The following is a 24852-nucleotide window of genomic DNA, read 5'->3' as shown; positions in this document are numbered from 1 at the left end:
TTAATTGTTAATTGAAGGTTTGTGTGTGTTGGATGGTTGTTATTATTCTGGTGGTTTAAGGTTGTTGACGGCATGTGAGGATATGGTAGAGATGGTGAAGTAATGGTTTAGGATGATGGTGATGAATATTTGATGGTTTATGATGATGGTGATGGTGTTTTTTTACATGAAACAGAGAGAGGGAGAGTTTTTCTTTTTTGTCTCCCATGGGCTCGTTTGTTTATCATTTTATAGAAAAGAATTGGGTCTAAGATTTAATTAAATTTAAATGTAAATAATGACAATATTAAATGCAATTAAAAATAGAGATTAAAGGTAGGGCACTGCAAGTGTGTAAAGAAGTATTACACTCACATCCAATCAAAATATTTCATATTGGCAAATTGATCGGTGTACTTTAATGCATATTATTCTATATTTATACTTATGTATTTCCATGTTTTAGTTTGGTTATTTTTCCATTTTAATGTGTTTTTATAATTTATCTTATTTTTACACTTATTTGTTTTTCGTAGTTTATTTTCAGCATTAGCAGTCTGCACGAATAAATTCATAACTGGAGCTAGGAGTATCGGATCGAGACTTGCTACTAGTAGTTGGAAAGCTAAGAGAAAGAGCTACGACTTTCATGAGGAAGTAAGAAGCTAATTCTGATTGTAGAATGGTTGAAAAATTCGTTGAAGCCTTCAGCACTAGATTTATATTTTGTGTTGGGTTATTTAGTTTGGGTTTGGGTTATGTTTTGACCAAATTAGGTTTATTCTACTTTTCCTATAACCTAAGCAGCCGAAAACAGTAGAGGGGATCACTATTCACGAAAATTTGAAAGCTTATGCGAATTCCATGGAGAACTAATCCCTCTGATTCGATCTGTCGTAATTCAGGTTCCAAAACTTGAGATTATTATAATGTTAATTTTAGTTTAATTCATTTCAATGATATTTTGTGTTCTTGTATGCTTAATTCGATTGCATGAAATATATTGATTCAATTTGGTTAATTGTATGATCCTAACATAGGCACGTCACGTTTGCTTAATTCGTTTTTGTGTCTGATCAATCATGTTTTCTTAATCCATGAAAACTTATCCCGTTTGCTTAATTCAGACAATAGGATCATACATCTCACAAACTCCACCGCGCTTGTCATTGAGTTTGTATCCAAATAGGAATAGAGAATCCGCTTTGGGTATTAAAATTATATTAATCGATGATAGTAGGAACTGAATCAGTAGATTGAATTATTTCATAATCACTTATTTCATAACAGCTTATTTCAAGAATTGCTTTTAATAATCACTTTTTCTTAATCGAACACCAAATCAAACAACCCCCCCTTAATTCGATTTACCTTTGGATAATAATAATCAAGAATCCTTGAGAGAACGATATCCGAGTTAAAATTGTCGTCGTACTACGTTTTTGAAAAATACTCGTTTTGACCCGCGCGCGACAGCGGATCAAATTGGCGACGTTGCTGGGGATTCTTGTAGATTTTAACCATTATTATAGTATAGCTATTATTATAGTCATAGGTGGTGTATTTTAGCATTTTTTTTGCCCTAACTTTCTTGCGTTTTGGTCTTTTTGTGTTTTAGGATTAAAAAAATCTGTTTTTTAAGAAAATTATCTCAAATTATTCTGATTCTTTGTCGATTAACTAGGAAAAAATTAAGGATCGAAAGCCTCTATTTAAGGACTAAATAGTGGAAGCCGCCTAAAAAATCGAAATTCCCTATTTTTCTATTTTTTATGATTTATTTTCTGTTTTGGTAGTTTTAGAAAATTCCGCAAAAATTCAAAATATTCTTAATTGACGTTATTAGATTAATTTTCGTGTTTTTGTATTTTTTGTATTTTATTTTAATCGTTTTTTTTGTATTTCAATTGTTTTTCCGTAATAGGGACACTGTCGGTATTTTCCTATTTGTTGTTGCATTGCTGAATTAGTTGTGTTTTCTCATTGTTTGTTGATTTTATTTTCTTTGCTATTGAGTTTAACATGGTTGACCAAAGAACCCTCAGAGAACTTGTTTCCCCTGATGTTAATTATAATGCTTTATGTATTGAATTTCCTGTTGCTGTTGTACCGTTCGAATTGAAATCTGGTTTAATACACTTGTTGCCAAGGTTTAATGGTTTTACAGGTGAGGATCCTCATAGGCATCTAAAAGAATTTCATATTGTGTGTTCTACATCATTGAGGCCTCAAGGAATTACTAAAGATCATGTCAATCTTAGAGCATTTCCATTCTCACTACAAGGTGCTGCAAAAGATTGGTTATATTATCTTGAGCCAAATTCTATTACAAGTTGGAATGATATGAAAAAAGTGTTCTTAGAGAGATATTTTCCTGCCTCCAGAGCTTCCTCGATAAGAAAGGAGATTTTTGGTATTAGATAGAGTAATGAGTCATTGACCGAGTATTGGGAGAGATTCAAACACTTGGTATCCACCTGCCTTCAGCACCAGATCACCGAGCAACTACTCATCCAGTACTTTTATGAGGGTTTGACACCGATGGATAGGAACATTCTTGATGCTGTTAGTGGTGGAGCACTTGTTGATAAGACTTCAGCTGCTGCCAAAGCCTTTATCAAAAATATGTCCCTTAATTCCCAACAGTTCACTACTAGAGACAATTCTGTGCAAAGCAAAGGCGTGAATCAAATTCAGGTTTCTTCCAACAAAGCTTTAGAGACCAGAATTGACGAGCTCATTGCCTTAGTTAAACAGCTGGCAGTAGCAAAACCTCAAACAACAACAGTTTATGGTATTTGTACTTCTCATGAGCACCCGACCGATACTTATCCTATTTTGAGAGACGAGTCAATTACTGAGCTGCCTCAAGCTTACACAGCCAACCTTTACAATCAAAACAGGTACAATAATACTCCTGACCTGTCCACCAACAAATACCATCCCAATTGGAGGAACCATCCAAACCTTCGATATGGAAACCCACAACAGAACCCACCTCAAGTGGCTGCCCCTGCACCTTCCGGACCATCCTTAGAAGATCTTGTCAAATAAATGGCCGCCAACAATCTCCAATTCCAACAAAGCACCGATTCTAGCATTCAGACCTTGAACACGCAAATGGGACAACTTGCTACTCAAATAAATAACATGCAAGCCCAAGGGTCGAACCAGCTTCCAGCCCAAACAGTTATCAATCCAAGGGATTCTAATGCTAATGTGAGTGCGATTTCGTTGAGATCTGGAAAGGTTACAGAAACATCCCCTGAAAAAAATAAAGAAATTATTGAGGTAACATCTGAACCTGAACCTACTCCATCTGAACCTGTTTCATCTGAAAAAATTAAAGAAAAGGAGTATGTGCCACCAGTCCCCTTCCCACATAGACATCTGAAAAATAAAAGCATTGAGGAGGGAGACAAGGAGAGAGAGATTTTTGATGTGTTCAGAAAAGTGGCGGTAAACTTTCCGCTTCTTGATGTTATTAAGCAGGTTCCAAGGTATGCAAAATTTCTAAAAGACTTATGCACAAGTAAGAAAAGGTTGAAGGGAAATGAGAGAGTAAATTTGGGACGAAATATTTCAGCCCTTATCCAGCCTAAACATTCAGCTGAAAAAGTTAATGTTTCATCCCTCAATCAGGCCATACCCCAAAAGTTCAAGGATCCAGGGACTTTTGCTATTCCATGTACCATTGGGGATAGCAAATTCGACAATTGCATGTTTGATTTGGGAGCAGGCATTAATATTATGCCTACTTCTATTTATAATAACCTTGATCTTGGTCCTTTACAACATACAAGTTTAATCATTCAACTAGCGAACAGAAGTAATGCTCGCCCTATTGGAGTAGTGGAAGATGTGCTTGTTCAAGTTAATGACTTGATTTTTCCTGCAGATTTCTACATTCTGGACATGTATGGAGAAACAAATTCAAGCAGATCGCCCATCATTTTAGGCAGATCGTTCATGAAAATGGCGAAAACAAAAATTGATGTCGACGATGGAACCATGTCCATGGAATTTGGTGACATTGTCGCAAAATTTAACATTTTCGATGCCATGAAACATCCCTCGGAGGAGCATTCTGTTTTTCATATTGAATTGATCTCTGAGTTGGTTGATGACACCTTTTCTGAATTGTTTTCACTTGATTTTCCATCTCTATCTGAGTTTGATGATGTTTATTCATGTGATGATTGTACTGACACTAACCTTTGTGTTGTTTGTGCTGAGATTGATGTTGCCTTGCAGGGTGATAATATAAATGAAGTTGTTTATGTGGCTGAAGCTCTTGACATTCCGGCTGCCCCAAACATACCATCCATTGAACAACCATATTCTTTAGAGGCTAAACCACTTCCCGAGGATTCATATGATTCAACAAAGCTTCAACTTAAGCAGAAATATAAGAAGGGAATTGGATGGACTTTGGCTGACACTCGTGATATTAGCTCATCCATATGTATGCATAGGATCTCACTTAAAGATGAAACAAAAGTAGTGAGGCAGCCCCGTAATCCTTTAATTCTTGATGTTGTGAAAAAAGAGATCACTTTCACGTGCCCATTCAACACTTTTACTTATCGAAGATACTTTTTTGATCCTGGAATACAAGACAAATGCACTAATCAAAATTTCAAGGTCAATGGACACTATCCAAAGCTACTCCATGAGAATCCGACTTTGGAAGAAGAGACTGTAGAAGAGCTCTCTTTGGGAAAGGCTGCTTATGCGATCATTTATCCGCCTTGACTCCTCGGGTGTATTCTTTCCTTTCTCTCACTCTTATTTTATATTTATGCTCTTTCATTAAGGACAATGTATGTTTTAAGTGTGGGGGAGGGAACCATTGATTTGTTTAGTTTTCTTTGTTTTTTGTTAGTGTTTTGTTTGTTTTCAGTCATAAAAAAATAAAAAAATGCATCTTCTTGAAAGTTTTAGGCTATAGACTGACTAATTTGAGATTAGTTTGCGGAGACTTGGGAAAAATTCACAAGATCAGTATCGTCTTAACACCGTAAGTCTCCTGCATATGGAAATTGATTCGAATTCTTATTATGTTTTAGCCTTAAATTTTAATTCTCTGATAGCTCTTGAGTAGTTTATTTCAGCAGTCAGCACCATCTCACACACACTCTACACAGGGAAGCCGATGATAATAAGTGAGTGTTCCGAAAAAGAAAAAAAAAAGAGAAAGAAAAGGGAATGCATCTTCTAAGTTTGGTGACCCTCACCCGGTCACTTAACCCAACGGATGTAGAACCTTCAATTTTTTTTTTTGAAAATAAGACTCGTTGTCAGTTGGTTCAGTGGTTTCTGGTGCTGAACTTGGTAGGGCGAATTACGGTTCGATCCCCCGCAACTACAACTGAGTAAGCAAAGGGTTATGCCACGTAAGTACTAGAATCCCGTACAAAAAGGATCGGAGTCACTAACCGGTCGCCTTGCTATGGATGTGTGGAGATAACAGACTTAATGTGATTGCGCCTGAATGAAAAAGAGCAAAAAGAAGGATGAGTAAGTTAGGCTTTAACATAATAACATGATTCAAGTTGATTTGTGTATTCAGGAGGTTTATGACTGCACAATTGTGGATTAGTGTTCCTACGATATCCTTAGTATGCAAGATTAGTACCTATCGATGCAAACTTAACCGAGGAAGACTTGTAGCCTAGGATGAGTAACTAATGATGTGTTTGTGTTTTCTTTGTTTTATTTTAAATTTTGTTCGGAGTGCAAAAGTTCAAGTGTGGGGGAATTTGATCAGTGCATTTTAATGTACATTCTTCTATATTTATACTTATACATTTCCATATTTTAGTTTGGTTATTTTTCCCTTTTAATGTGTTTTTATAATTTATCTTATTTTTACACTTATTTGTTTTTCGCAGTTTATTTTCAGCATTAGCAGTCTGCACGAATAAATTCATAACTGAAGCTAGGAGTATCGGGTCGAGGCGTGCTACCAGTCATTGGAAAGCTAAGAGAAGAAGCTACGACTTTCATGAAGAAGTCAGAAGCTAATTCGAACTGTAGCATGGTTGAAAAATCCGTTGAAGCCTTCAGCACTAGATTTATATTTTGTGTTAGGTTATTTAGTTTGGGTCTGGGTTATGTTTTGACCAAATTAGGTTTATTCTACTTTTCCTATAGCCGAACAGCCTAAAACAGTAGAGGGGATGACTATTCATGAAAATTTGAAAGCTTGTGCGAATTCCATGGAGAACTAATTCCTCTGATTTGATCTGTCGTAATTCAGGTTCCAAAACTTGAGATTATTATAATGTTAATTTTAGTTTAATTCCTTTCAATGATATTTTGTGTTCTTGTATGCTTAATTCGATTGCATGAAATATATTGATTCAATTTGGTTGATTGTATGATCCTAACATAGGCACGTCACGTTTGCTTAATTCGTTTTTGTGTCTGATCAATCATGTTTGCTTAATCCATGAAAACTTATCCTGTTTGCTTAATTCGGACAATAGGATCATACATCTCACAAACTCCACCGCGCTTGTCATTGAGTTTGTATCCAAATAGGAATAGAGAATCCACTTTGGGTATTAAAATTATATTAATCGATGATAGTAGGAACTGAATCGATAGATTGAATTATTTCGTAATCAGTTATTTCATAACAGCTTATTTCAAGAATTACTTTTAATAATCACTTTCTCTTAATCGAACACCAAACCAAACAACCCCCCCTAATTCGATTTACCTTTGGATAATAATAATCAAGAATCCTTGTTATAACGATATCCGAGTTAAAATTGTCGTCGTACTACGTTTCTGAAAAATACTCGTTTTGACCCGTGCGCTACAGCGCATCACAAATCATAATAGTTTTTTAAAAATAAAAATGTGATGTGGCGGGATACACGAGTCTTATTGGTTGACAGTGTAAAAATATTTTATACTGTAAATGCATATTCCTTTTTCTATTAAAAATAATAATGTTCTTGATTCTTAATACAATTATAAAATATATATATATATATATATATATATATATATATATATATATATATATATATATATATATATATTTATATTTATTTATTTATTTATTATTTTTTGGGTATTTGAAATAAAATACATATTTTTTTTATAGATTTTGTGAATTGATAGAAAAAAAGATTTGTTATTAAAACGAAAAACAACTTGAGTCGAATAAAATGTGAAGCGCACAAATGCTAAAAAAAAAGCACATCAAACTCACCTACATGAATAGTGTTCAATAAAAAAATACAGTCGCATGTCATTTATTGCATCTAAGAATACTCGGATGAAAAATGTTTAAATTTAATAAAATATGAATGCACGTAAATGCGAACAAAATGAGCGTACCAAACTAACATATGCATGATATAATTTAATAAGAAATAGAGTGGTGTGCCTAAACCTAAAAATATTGTCCTTTGATTTTATGCACGGTTAGAAATCCATTCAACCGATCTATCTTAAAACTGCATTGTTATTTCGAGCATAACAAAACAAAGTTGGCTGCCTAAGAATGCAATGCAATGAGATGCAAATGTCTTAACGAAATGGCTAAAAACTTGAGGCAAAATTTAGGGTATGACAATGTCATGCCCGATTTAGACACCACACATACGAATTTCGTTTAGCTAGATTTTCTGCCTCTAGGTTGGAATTAATACGCGCAAACATTGGTTTAGGTTCTTTTGCACGCTTATGTACTTCTTCACTCTACGTCCACCTATTGTTACTTCTTTGATTATATTTGTTTCTTACCACCTGAGCATATGACGTCTGGTCATCTTTGCATGCATGCCTCATTTTCGACATTGTTGATTTTCCATGAAGGATGCTTGACTCATTTGTGAGTTCACCACCTCCTCATTGTTCATTCTTTCCTAATGATATTTGTTCCTTCTTCCCACAATCCCTCTTTCGTCCTTGCACCCCCTCTCATGCCTTAGAACATTTGCATACATCTTCTTCTTTCCTAAGATAATATTGTCTAATTTTACTGTCATAATCCTTATATCTTCGACATTTTTTTATCTAACAAATTTATATCGCTTTCCTCTCTTATCTTTCTTTGGTTGGATCACTACTTCATTGGTTTCCTCAAAATCCTTGAATATTGAGTATGAACTTCTTCCCATTTTCTACCTTTTCCTTGCACCGCATCCCAATCCATTCTTGCTCCAATTGCATATCTTGCTTGTTTCGTGTAGGATACTCTCCACCAACCTTGAGCCTGGTCTTTAATTCATTGATAATTAGGTTAAGGAAAGAGGAGTTGGTAAGATTTAGTTTATGTTTAGGGATAACATGAAGTTTACGAAATGTCTAATTTTTACATGTATTTGATCAAAATCAGGGATGTGATAGAGGTTGTGGATAATTTTGGATTAGGCTAAAAATGAAGATGATTGAGAAAGTTAAAGAGAAGGAGGCACTTCGCTCTCATTAATAAATCTATGATTTTAGGTACGTATAACAAGACTGATTATCCAAATATAACATACCCAATGTACATCATCCAACTTATTCATCGAGAGATTATCACCTTTCTATAAATATATTATTTTATTATTAAAAAATTAAATAATGATACTCTGACATTGTAAATTGTCATCCAATAAAAATATATTATTTTGTCATGTCATACAAATAATTTAAAAATTTTAATTTGACTTGTCAGGATGCATGATCATCATTGATCTATAGTGTAAAATAAATTTCCACCATGAGTGTATCACTCCTTTTCTCTTATTAAAAAACACTACTAGATAAAAAGAAAAGAAAAGTGAATTCAAGAAAAATGAGTGAGATTAATACCAAACATAACAAAGAAATAGAAAAGAAATTAAAATATAAGTTGACACTCTATGAACGGGGAGGGGAAGAGGTTTGGGCTTAAAACAACTGCACGAGTCTTTAAAGTTGGAAACATCTCCACATTTGTAACAAAATCTACATCGACACCTGCAATTTCAGAATACGATTTAAATTATAATTTCCAATTAAGAATCAACCATAGTAATGAGAAAATAAAATGATGAGGTACAATTGAAACTTAACGAACCTGCATATCATGTGATCGCAGCCCTCAGATCTGGCAACATAAAACCTGCATGTGGGACATCTCCTCCACTCCATCTCCTTTGCAAGGCGCATCAACATAACACCTTCGTTGTCTTTCTCATACGCGTTCAGTTTCTCGAACTCGCTGCATTCTATTCCTTCATGCCATGAAACCTTACATTCTGCACAGAATATCCTCTTACAATTCGGACATTTTGTTTTTCCAATAACCTCCTCCTTTCTGTCTTTGACCAAAAGAGCCGAACAGTCTGCAAAGGGACAATACACTTTCAGTGAAACATCAAACAACGCCTCGCAAGAGGCCCTCCCCCACCGGTCGAAAATCTCCGCTGGAAGAATCTTACGACAACTATCAGCTTCCAGCAAACCACTGCAACCGATAAAGGGACAGCGGAGGCTGGCGATGTTGTTTTTCAGATTTGAATCAATGTACATTACGACGCAGTCGGAGCAATAAGTGTGGGAACAAGCTCTCATGTCGAAAGCGTCTTTCATTGTTTTAGCCTCCGTGCAGATTTCGCAAACAAAAGGGATTGTTTCGGGAATGTAACTTATGATCCTAGAATTGTTGCCTTCTTGTTTGCAAAGGTTGATGATAGTGGAGATGTTTCTGTTCGGGGAAAAGAGAAATGGTTTGGCAACTACCACCGTGGTGGACGGTGGAACACCGCCTCCTCTTCTCATTCTTGTCATCATTAGGGTTTGGTGAATGAGCGGAGAGACTCTCCCACTGTCACTCTTTTCACTGCTATAATGTGCAACAGATTCAAAACTTAGCGGAACAAATTAGTAAAACGTGGACTCTGTTACTACACGTATCTTCATTAATTACTATATCAAGGGAATATAAAAAATAAAATAACTGCCGGCAGACCATTTCCACGCAAAAAAATAAAACAAGTTTTAAATTGACAGGATAATAATTAAGTTTTCTTTGGCACTTAATTGAATGGTTATATTTTTTTATTTTGACATATATAATAATAATATAAATCTTAGTCAAAATTTTATTTTTAAAGCTGAACTAGTCCATACACCCGAAGTGTACGGGTTTTAATTTAACGGGTTTATATTTATTTTTTTGGGATATATTTTAACGGGTTTATTTAAGTAAAAGCAAATAAATAAATTGCATTTAAAACATAAATAAGATGAAATAGAGAGTTGGTGGGATACTTCAATTAGTATATATATATATATATATATATATATATATATATATATAGTAGTTGAGTCTTTTTGTTGGATTAGTATTTATTTATAAATTAGATATTAATTTAAATAAGTTGTTACTTTATATAAATTAATAATTTAAAAATAAAAAATATGATAAAATAAATTATAATTTAAATATTTCCTATTGAAAAAATATTTTTTATTTATATAAAGAAATAAATGACTAACTAAATGAAAATTTTAATAAAACTATTGAAATTATGCAAAAGAAAATATTTTATTATTTTAAATTATACTTTTTATTGTTATAATAATACTCTAGAAGATCATCCATTTATGAATATTGTTGTAGAAGATATGGTTCGTGATATTGGAGTAGATGCTTTTAAGAAAGTCCATGTGAAAAATACTTTGAAAAGTGACATGGAAAAATCGTTATATCTGGGATGCAAAAAATTTATAATATCATCAATTGTGTTAAGACTATTTAATCTTAAGGCAAGAGGTGATTGAAAGGATAAAATTTTCACTGAGTTGCTTGAATTATTGCAAGAAATGCTTCCAGAAAGTAACACGTTGTTGAACCGTAGTTATGAGACCAATAGGATATTGTGTCTAATGGATTTGGACTATGTCAAAATACATGCATGTTGTGATGATTGTAATATGAAAGAGTATGAAAACTTGAAGAAGTGTTCGAGGTGTGGGGAGTCACGCTACAAGAAGAAGGACAGTGGTGTGGAAAATCATGATGGTGTAACTAGAAAGGGTGTTCCTTCTAAGTTGATGTGGTACCTATCAATAATTCAAAAGTACAAGAGATTGTTTGCTAATGTAAATGACACAAAGAATATTAGATGACATGCATATGAAGGATTATTTGATGGAAAATTTTGTCATGTAGCTGATTCATTCCAATGGAAGATAATTGATACATTGTTTCCATATTTTGCCCTTGAGTCAAGGAACCATAGACTTGGACTTGCCATCGACAGTATGTGAAGATGATACATGTTTCCACCAATTAAAAAAATGGAAAAAAGATTGTTTACTAATCATCCATACCGTAGATTGCGGAACACTTTTAATGGAAAATAGAAGATTGGTATCACTCCAAAGCCCTTAACCAGGAAATACGTTTATAAAAGACAACAACACATTAATGTTGTCTTTGAAAAGAAACGAAAAGGGTCTGTGGAGAAAAATATTTGAAAAAAGTGGTCGGTGTTCTTTGATCTTCCATATTGGTCTAGCCTCGATGTAAGACATTGTCTTGATGTCATGCATGTGGAGAAAATGTATGTGATAATTTGATTAGAACATTTCTAAACTTTAAAGGTAAGAAAAAATATACTAAGAAATCCTGTGAAGATATGGTGGTGATGGGTATACGACAAGAGTGAGCCCTAAAAGATATAGGAAATATAACATATTTTTCCCCTGCATGTCACATTATGTCTAAAAAAGAAAAAAAAAGTTTTTGCGATTGTTTGCAGGATATCAAAGTTCCCCAAGGGTACTCATCAAATATGAAGAAACTTGTGTAGATGAATGATCTCAAATTAGTTTGCTTAAAATCTCATGATTTCCATGTCTTGATGCACCATTTTCTACCAGTGGCTATCCGTGGCATTCTACCAAAAAATGTAAGGGTAACTATAACCAAATTGTGTTTATTCTTCAATGATATATGTAGTAAAGTCATTGAACTTGGAAATTTAGATTAGTTAAAACATGAGGTTGCAATTATCTTATGTCAACTTCATATCGCCATTCTCTTTGCAAAAACCCTAGGTGATTTTCATCGTAACTCTCATCAAAACTCTTCTAATAATTGGCATTCATCAACACTCGAACATCAAAAGTCATCACATTTGAGGTACGTTTGTTCTTATTTTTCAAGTTTGTTCTTCTTCCAATAGTAGGTTTATATCACTGAATGGTTTCTCTTGATCATTTGTTTTTTCATTTTGATAACTAAAATGATTTATATAATTGAAATGACTTTAGTATCACTGAAATGGTTTTAGTTTCTCTTGATCATAATTTTTCCATTTTGATCGCTGAAATATTGTTAGTTAATATGTATCTACGTGTTGTTTATCATTGAAATGTTGTTCTTATTCTGTGAGTTATTTTTCACTTACAATTAGTTAATTGAAATGGATTTAGTATCACTGAAATGGCTTTAGGATCACTTGCATTTATTTCTACATGTTCTTTATCATTAAAATGATGCTTGTTAGTATGCTTCTTTGTTTAGATAGTCATAGTCAATTTGACAAGCACCTCCCGTACAACATCTGATGTAACCTATGTTAATATAAAACGTAAAAGAAAAACTAGAGGTGCCACGATATATACCAAGGTTAAAAAATCTCACGAAAAGGGTACTCGCTACCCGGTTACAATTGATGTTGCCTTGGCAGGGCTTATGGCGAAAATGATGAGGACTTTTATGGGTTAAGTTGCATTACAAGGTAGAAGTAAAGTGAGTATTTTGATAGATAGTTGACACGATGTTGAAGATGATTTGAAAAACATCATATGGACCGATATTATAGTATTTATTTTGAATTTTTATGATTTGTTTTACAAGTATATATGATCATATATTTTTTTGTTTGATACTAATAACAGCTGGATTGTGTAAACATATGAGGTGTTTAATGTTAGTCTAAATGATAGTATGGTGAAAAAGAAATTTCTTACATATTACTCATCCAAGAGAGGAAGAAGACCCTGAATATAAGCATTCATACTTGATGTATTCATTTATTGATTAGGATGTTTGGAAGAAATTTCTAAAGTCTCACACCACTCCTGAGTTCTTGGCTAAGAGCGAAAAAGGAAAGTAGAATAGATCTAGAAATATATATCCACATGGGTTGTCTCGCGGAGGACATGAAAAACTTGAAAAGAAGAGGATTGAAGAACACAAAAAATAAAGTGAATTGGAGCTGAGAGATTCTATAAGCCTTGATCGCACTTCATATCCACTATCACGCCATGAGAAATGGAAGAGGGGACCTCAAAGAAAAGGCGATGAGTTCACATCAGAGGCTACACGCGAAGTGGCTGAAAAGATTGTAAGTAGATAATTTTTCAATAATATTTATTTTAGTTAAATCAATTTGGTAAAGATGAAATTTTATATGTGTTATAAGATATATTGGTTGAACAATCCAAAGACGGCCTCTTAGTTCCACAAGATCGTCATGACATCTTGGTAGAAGCGATTGGAGCCGAGGAGCATCCTGGGCGTGTCCGTGGTATAGTAAGAGGCGTTGACTTTAAGTCACATTTTAGACCATCTAAATCATGTAGAAAATTAAATCGTAGGAGAGAGATTAAAGAGATACTTGTTGTACAGGTGTGAGAGGTATGTGAGAAATGGATTCAAGAGGAGGGGGAGATTTTTTTGCAGCAAGTGCGGGAGACTGTCCAGAAGGAGCAACTCGAGCGAGAGAGGTTGGCCAATGAGGAGAAAAAGAAGTTGAAAGAGGAAGAGATTGAGAGAATGTATGAGAAGTGTACCCATGATGTGCTTGAGGTATAAGTATAAGTTAAAAAATTTGTGATGTATGTTGTTGTTTTTATTGTTTGAGTATTTTAATTTTTGTATTGTATTTTTGTTGTTTTCATGATGTGAAAATTGAATTCATTGGATCTACTCAACCAATCAATTTAAAATTTGTAGTTGTGCATTCATGATAAAGTTATGGGTGGTAGAAGAACAAAAGAAAGTTATTTTGTCTACCAGGATAATATTGAAACCACACCACCATAAATAGATAACACTATCAAACTTTCAATGACATTAGAAAGTATTCCAGATATCTACTAGGATATTAAATTAAGTCATGATCCATATATGTTTTTCGTACTTTCTAAGACTTCTATTATGGAATTTTTGAAAAGGGGATGAATGGTTAGACAATATCATATTACAATCGTGGTACTCGTAAGTATAATTTTTACGTTGATTTCTATTTATATTCATACGTTCTCGTACTTTAACATAAAGATTTGACCCTTGCAGGTTCTTGCATGAGATGTGTGTTGAAAAGGATAATTTAAGAAAGTATGGTTTCATAGATCTAGGGCACATTATCCTTCATGGTGGTGCGGTAACAAACATCATCGCACTTTACACACAATTTTTTTTGTTGAATGAGAACAAAGAATGTTATTTGGCCCCGTTTTTCCGCCGGTAAGTATTGATTTGCGTTTTCATTTATAAATCAATTTTATACATATTATTAATCATTCTAAATGTTTATGAAGTAATCATTGACAACTAATAATTATATCTCTGAAGCAAAATGTTGTAGTTATGTTTTGCTCGTTGCACAAGAAAATTGAAGAAATTATGATTAAAAATTTGAGTGGGTAAGCGATATTATTTTTAATAATCAAATGTTACCTTTTATTTTGAATACATTTTATTCATGTTTAATTTTAACTGACATATGTAGAGCGGTGGAGAGATACAGTGCAATCAAACGTAATGTACTTGGTAAAAAGCCAAGGTTCATTTACCCAAAAATAAGTATATTACTTGTGCTTGTTTACATTGTTTTATTTGTGTAGTGATCTAAATCTATGAAAATTATCTGTAGTGGCGAAAATAACCCGACAGTTATTCTTGTGGATACTATGTTATAAGACAAATATTATATATTATCTACAGATGTATTACAAATGGATGGACTAAGCATAAGGTATTAGCTTAATCCATATACATGTAATTTATGTATATTTCTTAAGTTGTTGTTGTTTTTAACTTATCATAATTCAAATTTTGTTCTAATTATAGGAGTTTAGCGACAAATCACCATATTCATAAGAAGATATAGAAGAACATTCGATCACGTTGGACCGGTGTCTTCTTATCTTATTATGAACCTCAACAACAATAGTTTTTTTTTTTTGTTGTGCAAATATGTAAAATTTGTATTATGTGTTGATGAAAACAACGACAATTTATACATTTGATTTTGAACACAATGTAAATCTTGTATACTATGTTAATAAGAACAATGTAAGTTTGTTCATTTGATTTTCAAAACTATGTAAATCTTGTATTCTGTGTTGATGAGAATAATGTAAATTTGTGCATTTAAAATGATTTGATTCTGGTTCTGTCAATATCCTGTTTCTGTGTAAAAAATTATACAGGCCAGTCAAAATGAGCTTTAAAAAAAATTATATATGACAATAGATAATATTTAAACCTTCGGTTATTAAATAAAATCAACGTACCAACATAACTTATTACCTATTATTTTAAATAAAACTAAGAGGTAAGGTGGCGTGTAACAACCCAATTTTAGTAATTATTTCTTATGTTAGTATTACTATATTTTATTTTATTTATTTGGAGTGTTAATTAATTAATTGGTTGTTAGGTAGTATAATAATCGATTATATTAATTAATTTGGTGTGTTAATTAATTATTTAGTTGATATGAGATATAATGAATAATGGAATTAATTAACTTGGTGTGTATATTGAGTTGGTTTGATTTATTTGAATTAAATGGAGATATTTAAATATTAGGTCTTATTGGGCCTATTAATTAAATTAGAGGTATCATGCTTTAAGCCCAAATAGAATACTAGTATATAAGAGGTGAGGAGAGTGAGAATTAGGATTCATTTGAGCATTTGAAGGCAATAGAGAAAAAGAAGAGGAAAAGTAAGGAGAAGAGGGGAAGAACAAGAGAGGAGCTAGGGTTTCCAGAAAATTGAAGAGGTAAGGGGGGAATCCTTATTATTATGGGTTAGTATGATTGGGTCAATGGGTATATGTATGTTTAGGTTAAAATCCCTAATTTTGTATGGTTGTTTGAAATTGTTAGGTTTGATGAGTATTCGTGAATTGTGGTGATTTGATTGTGTTAAACTGCAAATTAACGTTATATACTTAGAGTATTGTATGAGTTATAATTTTCTGAATGTTTGGCATTTTACGGAATCGAAATCGGAGGTCCGAAAGTCCTCCAACGATGAAAACCGCAGAAAATTCTGCATTCTGTTTTGTGTTAACCGGTTACCCACCGAGCGTTAACCGGTTACCTGCTTAAAAATCTGCATTCTGTTTTTGTGTTAACCGGTTACCCGCCGAGCGTTAACCGGTTACTTGCTTAAAATTCTGTTGATTCTGTTTTTGTGTTAACCTGTTACCCACCGAGCGTTAACCGGTTACTTGCTTGAAAATCTACGCAGGAAATTAATTATGTTTTATGTTAACCGGTTTCTCACCGAGCGTTAACCGGTTACTTGCTGTGAAAAATGAAAAATTGAGATTTTAAAAGTTGTATTCAATTTGGAATGAAATCTAGGTGTGTGTATTTGATAATTAGCATATATATGTGAATAGTGGATTGTGATGAATGTGTATATGTACTATTGGTGGATAATTCATAGAGTTGAATTATGGTTATATGTGGAATGTTAAGATAGTAGAGATGATCTTAATTGCATATTATGTGAATGGTGTAATTGTTATGAATGTGTATATGTACCATTGGTGGATAATTCATAGAGTTGAATTATGGTGATATGTGGAATGTTAAGATGGTAGAGATGATCTTAATTGCATATGTGTTGGTATTTGTACATTCATTCATGGCATGGTCGGCTTCATGGTGGAAACGGTGAAATTGTGGGTTCACATGGTAGCATACGTTGATCCTTAATTGGAAATAGGCGTAGTAGATGTAGCATACGTTGATCCTTAATTGGAAATAGGCGTAGTAGACGTTGATCCTTAAGTGGAAATAGACGTAGTGGCTTTGATGTTGTCCGGATTGGAAGCGTGGCTTGGATTCTAGATATTGAATCGGAAAGCGGTGAAACATTGGGTTCACATTACGGTACCACATGCATAGAGTCACATGTCTTGCATTGAGTCACATTAGAGTTATGTGATCATCGAGTGTATGCATTGTTGTGATTGTGATGTGGGTATGAGATATGGTAATTGAGTTTGGTGATGTTTGGATACATAACTTGGCAAAATATGCGATTATGTGATAATTGTAGTTATGTGTATTTTTGGGAATATAGTATTGGATTTTAATATTGTACTCCTTGAGTTGTGATGGATGTTTGAAACATGTGAAATAAATGTTGATTAATACTATTTACATGGTTATACGAAGTGTGATGAATTCCTTTAATTGTTGATTTAATCATTGTGCCTTATTATACTTTTTCATAATGATTTGAATTCTCACCCTTTCTGTTTGAATGTTACCTTTACATGGGTATCATGCAGATACTCAGGAGTAGTATCGCTGAAGTAAGTGGAAGGTAGCTCATTCGAGATTTAGCCGGAGAGATTCCGTATTCTAGTTTGGAGACTAGGTAGTGAGTCAATGCTCTGGTCATGTAACACGGGGTAGATTAGTAGTATTGAACTCGTATCCTATTTGGATAAGTACTATGTTATTACTTGTGAACATGCTTATTTGCAATTTGTTGTTTGAGAGGCCATAGTGCCAAATATTATGGATATGGTTTTATTTTATCTTGAGGAGATTATTGAGAGATGATCATGGTATGGGACATGGATCATTTTATGAAATGCATGAGTATTTATTATTTTCCGCTGCGAACGCATATTCTTGAATATTCATGATAATTGAAAGGTGTTATTTTAAATGACCAGGTGTATTGTATATTGATGATGAATGATGTTTGGTTTTTGAAAGCTTTGAGTTTTTGAAAACGTCGATGTGACGCCCTTTTGTTTATATGCGTGCTTATTTACTCTGATTATATGTTAAGTATTTTGGGGTATAAAAAGGGGTGTTGCATGGCGTGCACTTCATAGTTTTGAAAATAAAAAGATGTTGTTTCTAGGGATCGAACCAATGACATTTTCATTATAATCTCAGTTTTTTTATAACCGAGGGATAAGGTGGCTGGTTTTCATGTCGCCTTTTGTTACCTCGGTTGTGTAACCGAGGTAAAATCCATTTTGCATCTGAGGTGAGATGCATTTTTTGTAGTAGTGAAAGGCTTTTGTCTCTCTTGCTATTATCCTGCCCATGTTTGTTATTGGCGGCTTCGGCATAAGACCTTCACGTATTCCTTCGATGGTGAGAAAACTCCTTAGCATGGAAATTTGATGGAAACTTTCTAGTGAGAGATATTTTGATTGGTGCCTACCATATTCTACCAACATAAGAGTTCTTCATATAACTTTCATCCCTCCCTGCATTCTTATGAAAAATTCCAGAAGTTGATCTCTGAAACCTCGCTATATTAGCGAACAACTTCTTGTTATCAATTAAGATATGGTCAAGCTTAACGACGAGTCTTTGAACATATTGTACATTGAAGAAACGAACAAACCCATACTCATTCCCCTTTTATCCCTTTTGGGAGGGATGAAAACCTCATCAATCTCCCATGATCCTTAAATAGATGATATAACTCTTTTACTCATGTGATCTGAAAACTCTATGAAGAAAATGGTTGTTGTTTCTTCATCCTTCTTGCTACTCCCAGTTCTCTATGAATTCCATTTCCTCTTTTTCCCTCTATCATTGTTATAAGAGACTTTAGTCCAATCTTCTTCATCATCACATTGTTTCAGTTTTAGCATTGCAGATGCCATTGTCAACACTGCAGAGGTTAAGGTTTAAGGAAGGTTAGGGTTTGAATATATTTTAAAAAAAAAGGTTAGAGAGAAGTTAGAACTTCTCTCTACGTTCATTTTTATTCATGAACATTCACTACAAGAAAACCATGCTCCATCCACATGATATAGCCACGCAAAATTTGCGTCACTAAAAAAGGAAGTTGCCACATGAAAAACACGTCGCAACAGTTATAAAATAATAAAAAATTGAACTTCAGCTAATGCAATTTAAAATGTGTGAAACTTTTTAGTGACGTGAAAAACATGTTGCTACTCAAAGTTTAAAATAATTAAAAAATGAAATCCACGTCACTAAAAATTGAAAAGTTCCAAAAAAATTGTTGTGACATTTATTTCACGTCGCTAATAAGTTTAAAAAATTAAATAGTTTAAGTGGAAAATGTTACTGGTTGAATTGATTGTGGTACAAGCACCCTGATACTCTTTTATTTAATGACATAAAAATTATGTCACAAATGTATGACCGTTCTGACATGCGGGAGATAATGAGTAGAAAATCACGTCGTTATTTAGTTTATATTGGTGACAGGGAAATCACGTCGCAACAGTCAAAAATCACTTTAATTGCAACGTGAATTTCTCAATGTTGAAGTGTCTATTTATTAGACAGCTTATAGCACCTCTCTCTCTCTCTCTCTCTCTCTCTCTCTCTCTCTCTCTCTCTCTCTCTCTCTCTCTCCATGCTTTTGAAGGTGAGAAAAACAAGAAAGGGGGGGTTTGAATTGTTTGAAAAATAAGCGCTTTTCCAAAAAGAAAATCACACAATGATTTTATACTGGTTCGCTTATAACACAAAGCTACTCCAGTCCACCCGGCCAAGGTGATTTCGCCTTCAACAAGGACTTAATCCACTAATCTTGAAAGATTACAAACAACCCCTAAGAGAGAAGAAAATCTCTTAGTCCTCTCAAGTCTACAGACTACAAAGAGTCACTTGAGGAAATCAAACAAATAAAAGATACAAGATATGTAATCTAGAGTGCTTCTAGTTAAGCAAGTATTACAAATTTAAGAACAGATTTTTCACTTGATAAGCAAAAGCTTAGTGAAATTCTTTGAAAACAAAGATGATTTTCTTGAGCGTGAAATAATTCAGTATAGTTTTGGCTAGTTGATTTCTTGCATCCTGAATGTTGATTTCATCTCTATTTATATGAGTTGAAGTAGAGTTGAGATAGAGTTGAAGTAGAGTTGAATCTGGTGGATAATGAGATGTAATTACGCCATTCCATAAATAGCTTCTGCAGGAGACTTTTTCTTTTAGAAGTGACTACTTACCACAAGTAGTATCTTTTCTCTTGGAAGCGGAGATTAACGTCTCTTTCTAATTGAGGAAATCCATTTGCAGAGCTTTAACTTGGCTTAAACGTTACTTCATCATGATTAACAAATCTGATTAGAGTCTTCGTGTATCTGGAGAATCTTGCTTCTGATGTTATTTCTTGAAAGTTCAGATGGCGCTGATAACTTCCAGAGTTTACAGAAAGCATTTGTTCAGAATCAGAACTATTAGACTTTACTTCATGTTCAGATGCTTCTGATACTTTGCAGTTGTGTCCAGAGTCAGAGCTTCTTGAAACGAGATTCCACTTTAGATGCTTCTGATACTTGATAATTTGTATCTGATCTTGTTGTGCATCTGATGACATCATCAGATTTGTTTCTTCTTTCTTTAGAACCCTGCACACTTAGAAACTTTTCGTTAGGGTGCCATTTTTGGTTTCATCCTTTGTTATCATCAAAATCAAGGAATCTGTTGTAGAACAATTTTTGTTCTTACAATCTCCCCCTTTTTGATGATGACAAAACAACTTAAAATAGCAGATGAAACATGAATAAAATAAGATCAGATAGACAGAAGCTCCCCCTGAGTTAGTGCTAGGGAGTTCAGAAGTTCTTACCAGAGCTTTTCAAGTAATAAGATTTCTGAAAACTTTCTGCAATTTCTTAAATTTAATGTTAGAGCTATTTAATCAGAGCTATTTTTATCAGAGCTATATCTACAAATGTTGCATAGTGCTTAAGGTTTTAGACAATTTTCATCAGAGCTATTTAATGATTTCTCCCCTTTTTTGTCAGAATCAAAAAGGTAGATAAAAAAAAAATAACAAGACAATAAAGAGAAAAACATTTCATTAAACAAAAGCACAAAAGCAATCAAAAACATCAGATCCAAGAGAATATCAGAGCTAAAGAAGACAGAAGCAAAAACACTAGGCAAGCAAACAAAATAAATCCTAAGTGCCTAAGGGTTTGGAGGTTGAGGAAGTCTCTGAAGCAACATGGCAAACATGTTCTGGATGTTTTCATTCAAAGCATCTTGCTTGTCCATCCTGGCACGGAGCTCATTCTGATCTTGCTTGATTTCTTTCTGATCTTGCTTGATCTCTTTCAGAGCATGAAGAATCATAGGGATCGCAGAGGAAGACTCCCCCTGAGTCAGAGCCTGCTGAGCTTCAGCTTCAGCAGCAGCTTGGGCTTCTGCATCCGCCTGAGCCTTGGCTTCAGCTTCCTTAATCCTTAGAAGTTCTGCTTCCTTTGCCAGCCTTTCTTCTTCTAATCTTCTGGCTTCTTCTTCAGCTTCCTTAGCCAATCTTTCCTCTTCTAATCTCTTGGCCTCAGCTTCTCTGGCCAATCTCTCTTGGAGCCTTTCCTCAGCATCTCTGATGTAGCCATTTCTGACTTGTTCAGAGATACTCTTCAGCCTATAAGACTCAGAGGTCATCCAACTAATGACTCTGTTCCAGTGTGTCCTAACAGATTTAGGATCATCACTAACTTCAGAGTTTTTAGCCAGAGACTTGACCTTCTGGACTGAAGCTTCTGCAACCTGTATAATGGCCTCCTCAAGGGTAGGTATGGTAAGTTCAGGTTCAGGTTCAGGTGAATGAGGTGGAGAGTTTGAAGGGCTAAGATTTAGAGGTTGAGGTTCAGATTCTGCTTCTGGTTGAAGTTCAGAATCTGCGTCTGGTTGAAGACTAGGGGATGAAGCATATAGTGGATTTAGGTCTAATGGGTCAGAGTCTGGTCCAGGTACAGCGGGAATAAATGGTGGAGTGATATTAGAGGTGAAGGGATCAGATGGTTGAGTTTCAGAGGGTAAGGTTGTTGTTTGTTGTGGTGGAAGTGAAGTTTGGAGGGGTGAGGTTACTTCAGATTGTCTTGTGGGTTGTGAAGCGAAATTTTTAGCATAAATTTCAGCTATTGTTGGGGAGTTAGGGTCAGAGTGTTCTTGGTCAGAGGACTCTTGATCAGATAACTCTTGGTCAGAAGAAGGGAAAGGTAAGGAGGTGATTCATATTCAGAGGATGAGGAAGAAGAAGTGCTTTGGTGGGTTTGTATAGGTTGAGAGGGAGGAATGAAAGTTCTAGCTATGTTTAGAACTGGTGTTGGTTGGGAGGTTCTGGTGATTGAGGGTGGGATTTCAGAGGTAGTAAAAATTGGTTGAGAGGAGAGAGGGTTAGAGGAAGCCATTATAGATTCAGAGGAGACAGGAGGAACAGACTTACCGGAAGAGACATTCAGAGGTGCTGAAGCTTTGCTGCCAGAAGTTTCTCCAAGTCTGGCTTTCTTTGCTCTCCTTGCCTCAGCAGCTATCTGTTTCTCAGAGACACCTCTCTTGTATCTGACAAGATCTTCTACAGAGTCCAGACAGTCTTCAAGGCGGAAATCAGAAACATCAACACCTTCTTCCAGCATACGATGAAGATAGAGGGCAACAGCGTCTCTGGGCTCATCCTTGAAGAATCTGACCAGGCCATGAGGCATCTTCCTCTGATCTTTTAGAGATTCCCAGGACACATCCATAGTGGGCTTGACTCTAATCTCTTTGATGATTCCCATGCTCTTCAGGTTTTTGGCATTCAGAGGCTTTCCCACATCAATTGCCAGATCATCCATACATCTGGTCTTCTCCAGATCATCTACCAAGCCATGCTCAATGAAGACATCAGAGAGCAATCTTCCTAGAGGAATGTAGGATCTGGGCTTCATATTATTCCTCGTTTCTCTGACTGAATCTCTCAGATATCTGAAGAGGAGAACAGGGAGGTTGATCTTCACGCCTTTCTGGATGCAGTACAAAATGCATTTCTGATCAGCGTTTATGTAATCTGAAGAGTTGGAGGCTGGACGATGATGGATTGTTCCCAGAATAATCTTTAGCCAAACTCGGAGGTTCTGATGAAGCTCCTTGTTCTTAGAGGGGTTTCCTTCAACATTAGGTTTGAAGATTGTAGGGTTAATGACTTCAGTGATGCGCTTTGACCTTGGAGGAATGTTGTAAATCCTTTTACCTCCAGCTTTCTCCATGTTTAGCAAGGAAGCAATTGATGCTTCAGTGATGACAATCTTTACTCCCAGAACAAAAGAAACAATGAACTGGTCATCTGCATCAGCATGTCTCCAAAATTCTTTGACAAGAAGAGGGTAAATGGGACCATAAAGCCTGTCGAAGTAGTTCTCCCAACCTTGCTTGCGAAGATCTTCAGTAAGATCAACACCGTTTCTTCTCAAGTTCTCAAAATCTACCAGCGATTCACACAGTACATCCAAATTTTCAAAGGAGGTTGCAAGATGAATGTGGCGTTCACGTTCCAAAATGTGAGGTTCTTGATAAACAGGGGTTATGGTAACGCCTGTAACAGTGGGTGTTTGAGTGTTTGAGGTTTGTGGATTAGAAGCGGATTCCATCTGTTGGGAGAAGTTAAAAACTTCTTGCTCTTGAGCATTCATGAAGAAGATTGATGAAGAAGGTGAAGAACTTGCAGAGAAGGGTTTAGGGTTTTAGAGTGAGTGAGAGTGATAAGTGTGTGAAATGTGAGAAAAGTGTTTATATACCTAAGTAAACACATGCAAAACGACACCTCAGAAAGCGTTAGACACAAAACTCAAAAAGGCACGCTTGGGGGGAAAAATGATTACAGCTCATAAATGAATGTCTAATCCCACAGTTTGCACACTGCTCGAGGAAAACTCAAAAGTCTGCCTTTTGAATTTCTTGACAGCTGTCTAGAAGTTCTAAGGTTTGACGCTCAGAGCTCCACGTGTTTAATGTATCTGATCTTCAGGAATACCAAGAGATTGGTTCTGAAGATTTCTAACTCAGATATCTTCTTAACAATGTAGAAGTATCAGAGTCAGAGGCAGAATCATATTTGTTTTTATCAGAATCTTATTTTATATTTTTTAGAGCCATACTTCATTCAGGACAATTTTTAATGTTCAGATTTTCTAAGATGAAAAGAAATTTATCTTCAGCTAGAGGCTTAGTAACGATATCTGCCCATTGATGTTCTGTATCAATGAACTTCAGCGTTACTATCCCTTTCTGAACATAGTCTCTAATAAAATGATGTTTAATTTCTATGTGTTTGGCTCTGGAATGTAAAATAGGATTCTTACTCAAACAAATAGCAGCAGTATTATCACAAAGGATAGGAATGTTACTCTCAAATATCTGAAGATCTTCTAGCTGATGCTTCATCCAGAGCATCTGAGTTGTGCACAGTGATGCTGAGATATACTCTGCTTCTGCAGTTGATAGAGCGATAGTTGACTGTCTTTTGCTAGCCCAGGAGATCAAATTGTTTCCCAGAAGCTGGCAATTTCCAGATGTGCTTTTTCGTTCTATTCTATCTCCTGCATAGTCTGCATCACAGTAACCAGAAAGTCTATACTCTGATGTTTTCTCATACATCAGGCCCAGGTTAGGAGTTCCTTTCAGATACTTAAGAATTCTCTTAACAGCTGTTAAATGAGATTCTCTAGGATCTGATTGGAATCTGGCACAAAGACAGACGCTAAAGAGAATATCAGGACGAGTAGCAGTCAGATAGAGAAGAGAGCCTATCATACCTCGATAGAGCTTCTGACAAACCTTGTTGCTTACCTCTTCCTTTTCCAGAATGCAAGTTGGGTGCATGGGAGTCTTT

At 34.8% G+C, this 24852-nt stretch overlaps 1 protein-coding gene across 1 annotated transcript; it reads right to left on the bottom strand.

The window, feature by feature from the left end:
• Positions 1 to 8792: 8792 nt before the first annotated feature.
• On the bottom strand, positions 8793 to 9797 carry LOC127106652 (E3 ubiquitin-protein ligase RSL1). The gene is made up of 2 exons (XM_051043961.1): positions 9047 to 9797; positions 8793 to 8946 (listed from the first exon to the last, which is right to left on the bottom strand). Exons 1-2 carry the CDS (start codon positions 9760 to 9762, stop codon positions 8793 to 8795), a joined length of 870 nt encoding a protein of 289 aa, XP_050899918.1. The 5' UTR covers positions 9763 to 9797.
• Positions 9798 to 24852: the final 15055 nt, after the last annotated feature.

This window comes from Lathyrus oleraceus, chromosome 1, assembly GCF_024323335.1.
Source record: "Lathyrus oleraceus cultivar Zhongwan6 chromosome 1, CAAS_Psat_ZW6_1.0, whole genome shotgun sequence".
In the NCBI taxonomy this organism is placed as follows: domain Eukaryota; kingdom Viridiplantae; phylum Streptophyta; class Magnoliopsida; order Fabales; family Fabaceae; genus Lathyrus; species Lathyrus oleraceus.
Note: the sequence above shows the minus strand (reverse complement) of the source record. Positions and strands in the feature narration are given on the sequence as shown.

Bases quoted from the DNA above. Each gene is read 5' to 3' on its own strand.
- LOC127106652 (XM_051043961.1), bottom strand. From the start codon at position 9,762: ATGATGACAAGAATGAGAAGAGGAGGCGGTGTTCCACCGTCCACCACG. The intron at 8,947-9,046 runs GTTCGTTAAGTT...CTGAAATTGCAG, and splicing joins TGCGATCACATGATATGCAG to GTGTCGATGTAGATTTTGTT.